At 44.8% G+C, this 12,108-nt stretch overlaps 2 protein-coding genes across 2 annotated transcripts in view; both read left to right on the forward strand.

The window, feature by feature from the left end:
* ablim3 (actin binding LIM protein family, member 3) overlaps positions 1–906 on the forward strand; it is a gene marked incomplete at its 5' end in the record, with an annotated part of 43,721 nt that extends 42,815 nt beyond the window's left edge. The window contains 2 exon segments of the mRNA XM_083651736.1: positions 112–192; positions 595–906. Coding sequence (XP_083507862.1) covers positions 112–192; positions 595–708 — 195 coding nt within the window. The 3' untranslated portion in view covers positions 709–906.
* Positions 907–2,472: 1,566 nt separating this feature from the next.
* afap1l1a (actin filament associated protein 1-like 1a) overlaps positions 2,473–12,108 on the forward strand; it is a 51,301-nt gene continuing 41,665 nt past the window's right edge. The window contains exon 1 of the mRNA XM_083651689.1: positions 2,473–2,610. Coding sequence (XP_083507815.1) covers positions 2,589–2,610 — 22 coding nt within the window. The 5' untranslated portion in view covers positions 2,473–2,588. The remainder of the gene's footprint in view (positions 2,611–12,108) is intronic.

The following is a 12,108-nucleotide window of genomic DNA, read 5'->3' on the forward strand; positions in this document are numbered from 1 at the left end:
TGTTAAATGACTTCTATGTGAGATAATGCTGAACCATCTCAGCGTTATTGTAACTGAGCATTTTTTTCTGAAATGTAATCAAATCAACGCTGCCTCTTCTTCCCCCTGCAGATTTACCCCTATGAAGCACTCATTGTCACCACCAGGGGGCGGAACAGGCTGCCCAAAGATGCAGACAGAGCCAGACTGGAGGTAAGTTACTGAGTTGTACATGGAGGAAGTTGGGTCTGGCATTAAGTGTGTATTATTATATATATATATATTTTTTAATCACATTTTAAGAATAACTTAGCCAGTCTCTTTATCTCCTCCTAAAAATCACTTTGCGGGACTTATCAGGTCTTGTGCATGGAATGGAATGACACTGGTTAACTAGACACAACAAGAACTAAGACACAACATTGAAAACTGGGTCTAGTTGGGCCAAATCGCCACAGGGTGTCACTGTTGTCCGGGTTGCTTTGGCTGGTGCTCAGGGTTTAGGGTCCCTGGTCTTGAAATGTGAGAACATTGAATCAGGATTTGTTGAGACGACAGGTATATATGAACTGTGAATAATAATGTGACATCTCTTTGTCCCGGTGCGTCTCCCAGCGTCACCTGTCCCCAGAGGAGTTCGTGCAGGTGTTTGGCATGACCGTGGACGACTTTGACCGGCTGGCCCTGTGGAAGAGGAACGAACTCAAGAAACAGGCCCGCCTCTTTTAACAGCGTACGGAAGGATCGGCAAAGTCTGCCGGAGACCAGGAGCGAGAGAGACTCAACTGACTATAAGAGGAGAGAGAGAGAGAGAGAGAGAGAGAGAGAGAGAGACAGGGAGAGAGAAGAAGAGAGAAATAGGAAGAATTCTACTCCGTTTCACTGCCATGGCTGAGAACCTGTTCTAGATCTCCTCATACTGAGGAGAACCAAATCACACACACACACACACACACACACACACACGCACACACAGACACACACACGCGCGCGCGCGGAAGGAAGGCCAGAGAGACATTATGCACAGATGGACGGATACACTGTTACACGGTTGCCGGTGTGACTATGGCTGTGTCTTTTCACTCCTTCGTCCTCCAGGTCAGTCCATTGACGTAGGCCTATTTATTCACTGACTAGACACAGACTGGAGTGGAGTGGTGTGTAAGCAGCAATAGGGATGGTGAGCTTGGTTGCCATGTACAGTAGTGTTGTATATGTGCTTTTCTTAGGGATGATGGAGGACAGGAAAAGACACGGCTCTGCTCCTGTAAGACTGCATGGGAAGACTGTGAGCGTGAGTGAGCAGAACCAACACATGACGAGAAGTTTGGCTTTGCCTTATAATACCATTGTTATGCTCTCTTAGTTATGAGTGTGCAGCACCAGCAATCTGAATGACTAGAATGTAGATATCATTTATGACACTTTATCAGCGTGAATGGACAGATGAGTGAGTGAGGAGGCAGCATCACTTTGCTTTTGTTTATAATGATGATACATACATGGACGCATTATTGTTTACCTGTTGACCCTGTTTTTGCTCACACACACACACACGCACACACACACACACACACACACACACACACACACACACACACACACTCTACTGTGTACCCTGTGTTTACATTGATTAGTATAGGAAGAGACAACAATTTGAGGTGCATAAACATTTTTTTTCAATTGTATGTGTGTGACCTGCATTGATTTGTGTGCAAATGGAAAAACCAAAGTGAGAATGCAAAATGTATACAGATTAGAAAACCACTTCCATCTCATGTTGTGCGGGTCACTTAAAGATACACAGTGTGTGGTCACCTCAAAGAATGTGCAATCCAGTAGATTTCATAGGAGAGGGAAACACACCAGTGCAACAGTCGTCCTCTCATTCCACATTGTCCAACAACTCCACATGTCATTGCAATAGGATTATTATGACCAGGTGTTTCAGAGCAGGATGTTAGAGGTTTATTCAGATTCATTCAGACAGTAGCCATATACACATCTATTCTTTATTTGAACGACTATCCAATAATTTTGTAGCTACCGAGATTTTATTCACTCACAGACAGTGAAATGCTCTGCAAAGTATAACAAACACATTGACAAGAATCCAGGGTTGTTGCAGATTTCACTTCCTTTGAAATATTGTTATTTTGATTTTTGTCACAAAAAAATAAAGTGAAAATCTGATTTGGTCTCCTCTGTCGTCGTCGTCGCCCGCCCGCACCCCCCCCCCCCTGCCCGCATCATTTGTCTTGACTTTAGCACACATTTGACTTGTCTAGCTCTGTAAACTTTTAATTGAGGAGGAAGGCATGTGATGTAAAGCGGACTCCTGCAGGCTTTAGGACCCAGCAGAGGAGACGCCTACCACAAGTCGCCGACCTGCTGCGGAGCTGCTGTACTAGCTGTCAGCAGCAGCTCTTCTCACTCACTCACTCTCATTCACTCTCTCTCTCTCACTCATTCATTCACTCACTCACTCATTCACTCACTCACTCACTCACTCATGGGTCTGCGTTCAAACGACATCCCGTCTGTCTCTGGTTGAGCCCAAGGCAGGCAACTCTCCCTTGGACAGCAGCAGCATCACCACCACCAGCGGAATGGACACATACAACTCCAAATGTAAGTTTCCTCTTCATGTCTGGGGAGTGGTGGGGTGGTGATGGAGTGAGTTCCCCCCAGGTTCCTCCATACAGTGTGCATGCTAGTCTGAAGGTTAGTTCGTTTGCAAAGAACCCCCCCCCCCCCCCTCTCTCTCTCTCTCTGCCCCCCTCCCTCTGCCCATGCTTGTTCAGGAGTAATTAGCCTAGTTGGCTATGTGAGAGCAGAACACCCATCAAGATGTACAATTGGAGACTTCCTTTGGGTCTTCTCCAGTTTTCTCCCTCTTGTCGTAAAACTTCTGAGACACACTTGCATGATGGGCCAAATGTAAATAAAGTGACTGTGGTCCAGCCACTGCATGGTGGTGGTGGAGGAGGTAGAGAACCAAGTGTTGTTGTTGATCCAACCCAAACACTGATTGTTATTCCAGAAAGTGAATCTCACTGATCCTGAGTCAAGGTCAATAGATGGACCTGGGAGATGAGATGTTTGGAGATCTGAGGTAGTGATGCCAATAATTGTTTGATTATTGAAAAAGCCACCTGCAGTGACTCCCTCCCTCCCTCCTCATGGACATCTCTGCATGGAGATCTGCTTCAGTGTTGAAATAGCCAGAAACACAAACTGTGTGTTTCCGCCCCACATGTGTTTAGTGTTTTCCCTGGGAGAGTAGCTGCCCCCCTACAAAGCACAACATGTATTTCCACATTGTAACTAAAAACATCTAGACTAGCCCTCACAGCAGGATTTGGCTTAAAGTGAGAAGTGGAAACAGTAACAGCGCCAGGTTATTATTATGACCCAGCAGCTGCACTATCTAAATGAGCAGATATGATATATATTGAAAACATCTTGTATGGGCTGGTTCTACTCATCAGCTGGTGTTGCTGTCTCATCTGGGTGCTGCTGACAGGCAGCGCTATAGAGACAAAAGCAGCAGTTGAGTGCTACCTTCACAGACCCTCTGCCTGCCAGCCGCCAGGCAGGTAGACACATGAAAGTGATTACGAGGACAAACTTTATGGACTTTTTTACGAGACTTTACTCGAGGTGAAGGGAAATAGGGCAAACTACTTACTTGTATGTACTATTCTCCTCTTCTTCCTCTGATTGTTTCCACCGCCTTTTTTTTAACCCATTGATACCTGATGCAGCATTTGTGTGTGTATCCCTTTAAGACCGCGAACCGCGTTAACGCGGTTCGCGGTCTTAAAGGGATACGCACACAAATGAGGGATATACACGCAAATGCTGCATCAGGTATCAATGGGTTAATCTAAAATAGGACACGCCCTCTGACATGTACGTATGTCCGTTCTTCTGTGACCTTCGTCACTCTGTGTTGTTGTGTGGATTATGTGGATGTCATGTCACCAACATGTTTACAAGTTATTCATACAGGATGTGTGTTGAGAAGGAAGTGTGTCCCTTCTAGACTATTGGGATACAGCCTATCTATCTAACTGCCCACTGGTCTGGACGAGTGAACACTTCCTCCTCTGTCTGTCCCTGCTGTCTCAACACACACACACACACACACACACACACACACACACACACACACACACAGAGAGAGAGAGGAATTCTGCTTGACTGAGTGCATCTCGGCTTTCTGTTTGGGTTTGGGTAGAGACAGCGGGAGAAAACACACTGACGTTCCCTGGGGAGCATCCCTGTCGCTTTTATCATCTTCGACTCCCCTGATTGGCTGTTTGCTGAATGAGTCCCCCTGATTGGCTGAATGGCTGAATGACTTTTCCTGGGTTTTGTCTTAAAGGCTATTTATTCCAGGCCCCTTTTGTTACCTCAAAAGCTTGTTGTGTGCAATTAGCTGTTTGTTTGTTTGTTGTGAGTTCAGATATCAAGCCTGATATGGCCGGTGAGAGGGAGGTGAGATCAGATATCAAGCCTGATATGGCAGGTGAGAGGGAGGTGAGATCAGATATCAAGCCTGATATATGGCAGGTGAGAGGGAGGTGCTTCCTGTTCTTTTGGAGTTGGTTCAGCATTCTTTAATTATACGAGAAGATCTGATCAGGAAACGTGAAGACATTACGTTTGGACCCCACTCCTCCACATCGGTGCGCCTCTTGGTACGAGTGTTTGCCCAGGGAGGAACTTCTTGAGCCGTTGGAGAATGACATAAACGTCAGTATGAGTATGACAACATATGGGGGTTACTCATTGCCTCGACGTCTTCTCCCTGTCATGATCTTTACAGAGGGCTTGGCTTTGCCCTTTGTCTCGTTCTACATGTAAATCTGTTGTTCCTCTCTTTGAAAAACTCAGCAGAGTCAATCTGATAAGACTCAACACGTCTCTCGACTTTTATCTGTGTTTTTCTCATTTGGACATAAACTCAGCAGAGCGTCATCAGATCAGCTATGCACAACCCGAGCCAACTGGAGCACCAGCACGGCGTAACAGAGGTGTTGTCTCGCGTTAATGTGCTTCGTGAGAGCTGGAGCATCAGGTGGGCGTGAGAGAGAGGAGAGGTTGTCCACCGCTGAGACGTGGTCGTCGCAGTGCTGAGATTGTCTTTTCTGATTCAGCCAGGCTGTGTTTGTTGAATCGTGTCTATTGTGTGGTCGTGGGCCTGTTTTGGGAGCATATGGAAGAAGTTGTGGACAGAAGAACAGCCATCTGATCTGTTTTTTTTTCTCCTCAATAATATTTTTATTCAGTTTTAAATTTTACAAGACAAGACAACGACAAAGACAAAAAACAAAAAGAAAAAGACAGGGCAGCTCAAACACTTCACAGGTTAGCAAAGACATAGATGTGGACAACAGTAAAGAAACGGATGGACAAATGAATGGGAATACAATAAAATAAATTAAATTAAATTAGATGTACAAGGCAAAAGGCAATACTTAGGTGGCAATATCACTTCGGTTGAGGTATCCAATAGTCAGTGTCTCTGCTAGGTTAGGGTCGATATATTTCAGGTAGGGCTCCCACACTTTATAAAAGACATCGGTTGTTGAGTGCAGCATACATGTCATGAACTCCAGAGGCATAAGCTGCATAATTATCTGGTGCCAGTTCCTCTTTGTTGGAGGTTTACCATCTGATCTGTTGCTAGCTACACTACAGACTCAGCTGATGCATGATTGAAACGCACTGTTCATGTAGGCACAAGTCTGCTGCTGCTGCATAAACATGGGATCCCCCCCTCATCCATCTATCCATAGCTTTTTTTCTCTCTGGTGGTGAGAGGGTTGGAATGCTCCACCACATTCCTCAGATAGGTCCATGAAGAGAGACCCTATGTGTGTGCTTGTTGTGTTTTCTGTGGGGAGTATGTCATTCCTCCTCAAATTTGCAATTCACATACACAGGCCTAAAAGCACCCGGTGGCTCTTGTGAGCGTTCATTAAATTCTCCTCGACACAAAGCGGAGTCGTCCTCCTCCTCCGGCTGGCAGAGGACGACGTCTTTGGGTGTAAACAAGTTTATGAATTATGCAGTTGAATGAAAACATGATTTGAGGCAAATGAGATAATAAGCACAATGATAAATGCCGTCTGCTCTCAGCATTCTTCTGATGCTCAGTGACCACATTATTACGTGCGCGTGTGTGTTTTTTCTCCTATTTATCTTGTTATATGTCGGCCTTGGCTGCGACCTGCGTGTTTCTTGTTCACACAGAAAAGCAACTTGAGTCCAAGCTTTTTTAACATCCCTCTGTGGGCAGTTCATAACATCTCTGGAGTGTGTTCTGCTCACTGTGTCACACTTGATCCATAGTTTTGAAGACGTAAGAAGAAGTCTATACTGATATGATGATGTTGAGGAGTCCGTACATAGAGTATGCTTACAGTACATATAGTTCACTATGTTTGCCCCATCATGTATGCGCTGTAAATCATAGACTATGTGCCAGCGCTATACAGTAAGAAGTGGAATTCCCCTCTTCAACCCCCTAGCGAGATGAGGGGATCTCTGTGACGTGTGTGCGTGTGTGCGTGTGTGCGCGTGTGTGTGTGTGTGTGTGTGTGTGTGCGTGTGTGTGTGTGTGTGTCAGTGTGTGTGTAAGGGCTATAGCCTTTCACTTCACAGCTGTTTTTATAGTGTATCCATGGCGATCTGCTGTACTGTACAACATGAGAGGAGAAGGCTACACTGTCCATATGACAGTTAAAAATGTGCTGTTTTTCTCCTTATCAGAGGGTGAAAAGCGTCTCTGCCTGGGGTGTGCATGTGTGTGTGTGTGTGTGTGTGTGTGTGTGTGTGTGTGTAAGGGCCTGGGGTGTGCGTGCACTCAGGGAAGGAATAGCACTCAGATTTGAATTTATTGGGGTGACTTGGCTGAAAGTAAGAGTTGAGGTTACGACAAGTCCCACCGAACTTGTTCCTCTGTTGTGTTTTGTACCAGATGACAACAGTCATAAGTTAGCGGTAGATTACTTGGAAGTAGGCTAGTAAGTTTTACAGCAAGATATTTTTTATGACGTCTGTGTTGATTCTAGTTTGGCAGTTTGAACAGTGCTTTCTGGAACTCGCAGCTGATGATACTTGTGTCTTGTGTGGCGTAGTCAGAAATGTAAGATCATGTAACAATAGATTAATTTTGATCCCAAGGAAATCACAGTTCTTTTTTTTTAGGACCAGTGTGGTTTATATCTAGCCTGGTAAACCAGCCCGTCACGTGAACTCACATTTCATTTGTTCACGTGACGGGCTGGTTTACCAGGCTAGTTTATATCAGCAGCCAGCGGTAACGCGCGTAATGGCACAAGGCAGCAGGGGTCGGCGAACCTTTTTGAAGTGCCATTTCCAAATTCTCTTGCCAATCAGTGTGTCACACCAACATCAACCATGACAACCATGAAAATCCAAACCCCCCCGCCAACGGATGTGCGTTGTCACTCCAGGCAACGTGCACACAGCAGCATTCCAAAAAACATCTCTCTCCCAAAATCAGGACGCTGACACCATACATGAGAGCAGCACACAGGAAGGCCGACATCCCCACGAACACGCCCACATCCTGACCCCGAAACCATCCAACCTCCAGCAGCACTCCTGTTCATCAGCAAACAGCAGACCACATGCACAGTTCCTGTTTCAGCACACTGTCCTCAACGACACGCCTCACCAACACACTGTTCCAGTCAGTGGCAGGACAAAAGAAGAAGAATGGGCGAATGAAGTGCAGCAAACAGAAACATGCATGCACGGCATGCGTATACAAGAAGGCTAACCTGACATTGCCAGATGGTTTATTCCACAGAATCATCTGGGAACTCTCTGGGAACTTAAAAATACTTGACAGGTGTCTGGATGAACCATGTGTCTATCAGCCTCTATCACGGGCTAATAGACTATACTTGCACAACTCCACTACTTCCTGAAATGAGTAGGGCATCTTGGTTTCCTGTCCTACACTATTGGATGAACTGATTGATGTCAGGTGTGCCTGATCACTGTTGTTGTGACTGCAGCAGTCAGGCACACCTGACATTAATCAGTTCATCCAATAGAAACCAAGAAGCCCTACTCATTTCAGGAAGTAGTGGAGTTGTGCAAGTAGTCTATTCAACCACCTAGGACTGCCTCTTGCTTCCTCGGATGCTGATTGGCTGATTCAAACCAATAGATTGCAAGTTGGATTTGCCGTGTGATCGTGATCTCGTGCGATTCCAGCTGTCTCGAAAGCTTACAAGAAGGCTGCCGCCTCTACGAAAACATCCATAATGTGACCCGAACCCATCAACACCCGAGCTAATCGCACAATTAATAATAGTTCATTTAGTTAGGCCATTATCTTCGGTTTGGGGTCGTTTTAGTCGGCGTCCGCGTGGCATTCTGCCAAGCTCTCGAACGCCCCACTCGCCCTCTCACTTCCTGCTTCCTGCTGGAACTGCCCCCTGAACGATAGGTAGGCCCGCCCTCAAGTCAGGCCCCAGTCAATCATCCGCTCAAACACATGATAAACATGGCACCCTAACCACTAGACCGTGCCAAGAGTGACTTAGATTGTCAGTAGACCTGATGGGTCGCAATTGCGTCGTTTAGTCCACATTCGGCATCTGGTTCCCGACGTCGAGTGTCCACTTCCTGTGTCCTCCCTTCTGCCTGTTTGATCGGCCGTAATCACCACATTAATACAACTAATATACTCCGAATATGTTGCTTGATTTGTGTTTAGTCTAGTTCGTTAGCGGTAATATTTTCCATTAGCTGCGTGAAGTTCGTACCATCGGAATAATACTGTAAATCTCGGATATGTTCACATTCTCCATATTTCAAAATGCGTACGTTGTGCTGCTGTACAAGCTAAGTATTAAAAACGCCTAAAGGACTTTTTTAAGTGCTGGCCTTTTTTAAAATCTTTTGTACGTTTCTACCTTGGCCCTCCACCTTGATTGACTTCAATTTTGAAGTGTGCTCGCTACTGCTGTTGTTTGGCTTTTTTGAAAGATGACAAAGCTTTTGAGGTCGGGTAGAATCTTATCACAGTTGATCCAGTTTGTTTGCTTCAGGTTGGCTTGCTTCCATGACTGCAACACGCTGTGCTCGCATGCATATCTGACAGGCAGAGCAAAACAAAAACAGACCTTCCACACCGGAGCAGACATTTCAAAGGAGAAGAACATACCAGCCAGTAGCAGTGTTGTCGGAGAAGCCAATCTTTCAATGTAGCACGTTTGCTAAATCTCTCATTCTCTGATAAGATATCATGGTCATTTTATGATTTCGTACAGTAAATACTATGTTATTCCTTTGTCTGTATTTTTATTTATTTCAAAATTTGAGATGACTTCAAATGAAAATATGTATTGACCTAATCTGTTGCTACTTTTGAAAATGTATGATATATGGGATTGACAAAATAACAAACCCCCTAACTAGTGTTAATTTTGTCGGCTATTTTTAAATTTAGTCTTAGTCTTACTCCAGTGTCAAATGTCATTGTTAGTTTTTATTTTGTATTTAGTCAACCTCATCCTGTTTGTATTTGGTCAAGTCTTAGTCGATAGGGGCCTAACAAAATAATTATATCAATGACCTAATAAGGAGTAGGGCCATCGTTTGCCTTCCGAAAAGCTTCAATCCCTCTGTGGAATGCAGTCATACAAGTTGTGAACTGTCAGTTGTTCTTTGAGAGATGAAGGCCTTGAAAATGGACTTTTCTCTATCTGCTCCAGAACCTCCAGTCACGTTTGCGTGATGTTTAGATGTGGTGATGGGGAGGCCAGTATAGCGGCTGTAGCAGGCAGTCGAAAAAAGCAGTGAGGGACTAAAACGCGAGAGAAAACATTGTGACGTAAAAAGAATTTAGTTCCACTTCAAAGATACTGTATGCGTTTGAACGTTTATTCTTACACTTCAAAAAAACATTTAAAAATACATCTGGTACCAGTTTACCAAATCATAAATTGGGGTGCGGGAGTGCGGTCGACAGAAAAAATTCACTCCCAGGCTCCGCCCCTCTCTGTCAATGCCAAAAACAAGTGAACAGGTGGTAACCACTAGCATTTCCGCCTAAGCCCCGCCCCCCGGTGAACCTGGTCCAGTAAAATGGTGTCATAATCCCTGGGTCATTAAACAACCATGCAGATCATCAGACCTAATGGCTTCCACAAGATGGCTGCCCATACCGTCACAGATCCGCCAACATGTTTAACACTTGGCAACAGGCTTTGTTGGTTGGCCTTTCTCCAAACATAAAACCCATCTGGATGCAGGGAAATGTGTGAAAGACCACACACTACCACTTTCATACAGACACCAAGCCCCCAGGAATAGCGCTGGGCTGTGAAGCCATTTGAACATGGTGGCGAAGCTCTGTATTGCAAGTCATGTGACGCCATGCAGCCCAGAAAGGAAAATTACCATCCACTCGCATGGGGACCCCGGCAGCTGTTAAACCCAGGGGAATTTTTTCCGGGTGTCACTCAAAGTATAAAACGACTCTTTTAATTATAAAAAATAATAATTATGGGGCATTTTTTCTTCAGAAGCCACTAAGAGCCGTATACGGGTGTATTTTCTTCTTTTAATACCGTACATTCATGGGTGGGAGGGGTGGGAGATGTCATGGAATAGGTCATGGCACACATGCGCACTTCGCCTGAGGCCGCACAGTCAGGAAGTAAAACCAGGAAGAAAACCCCCCCATGATGACTTCATGCGCCAGTGAGCAGCCTCCGTCCGAATGCATCCAGTTCTTTTACATCCATGACAGACACGGTTCTGGTTCTGGCTCTGGTTCCGTTCTGGAGTCTCAGAACCTTGGTGCTTTCTGGCGAACCAGCCTGCGTTCACACCAGTTTAAGCGGAACCAAAGTGGGAGGACATTATTCGGTAGTCCTTCATTAGTTTTTTAAGTTTATCAATTATTTGGTCTGGCGTTCGAGTGAACCCAGCCTTGGCCATCTCTTCCGCAAGTTTGGTATACAACTTGCTCTTTCTTGTACTGCTTTCTAGCTTTTCTTTAAATTCGGGAGATGCCCAAATCGCCACTAAGCATTTGGTTTCCTCAGGAGACCACTGCAAATTATTTTTCTCCATGTTGTCACTGCCTTCTTCTCCTTCCTGCTCATTTTCACAGCCTAGAATAAGACACACCCACTGATGATGTCACGGTTCCCAAGGAAAAACCAACTATCTTTTGGTTCCGCTGAGAACCAACTTTTCAGGTTCCGAACCAATTATTTTTTCGGTCTGAAAGCGCCGGCCGGTTCAAATTTGGGTTCGGGAACCGGAACCGGCACGGAGCCCTGCCGGTGTGAAAGCCCTAACACAGTAGACAGGTTTTCTGCTCTTTACACCTGGTTGTGCATCTTTGTGTGTTGTTGGTCTTGCATAACAGACAGTGGTTTCAGAATGGCAGCCCGGCCTGCCATACAGGCCATCCTCATCAGGAAAACAACAACGTTGGTCGATTTTCAAGCGGGTAAATCTGACCGATGTTTATGGATGTGACCTCTTGTGGTCGTGTGGGGAAGTGGGGTTTCGTGATGTTTGGTCATGTTCAGCATCCGCCTGTCCCTGTTGGTGAGGGCTGAAGTGCTGATCCTCTTTGTATTTTGCTGTTGTTTTTGTCATGTTTAGGGACATATGATTTGTGCAATGCAGAAAGAAACAGACAGAATCATAGAATTTAGTAATAAAAATGGAATCAATCAACTGTAAAACATGGAATCTTGCAGGATTGTCCATAATTTGGCTGAAATTGATAAAAGTAGTAGTAGTTATAAAAAACAAAAGTAGACCTAATTATTGTAGTAGGCCTAAAATTAGTCCTTAGTTTTAGGTGTTGTTTTTACTTTTACTTTAATATAATAATAATGATGATGATAATAAACTTTATTTGTATAGCACAATTCATGCATGAGATGCAGCACAAAATGCTTAACATAAAAGCAAACAATAGCAGTATTTATAAAAAGGGGGAAGCAATAAAGGACAATTACAACAGCAACAACAACAAGGAAACAGACTTCAAGAGAAAGCGATGGTGAAAAAATGCGTCTTAAGATTCCGCTTGAAAAACTTGGCATGTGA

Source organism: Poromitra crassiceps (assembly GCF_964638095.1).
Source record: "Poromitra crassiceps genome assembly, chromosome: 15".
Lineage (NCBI taxonomy): Eukaryota > Metazoa > Chordata > Actinopteri > Beryciformes > Melamphaidae > Poromitra > Poromitra crassiceps.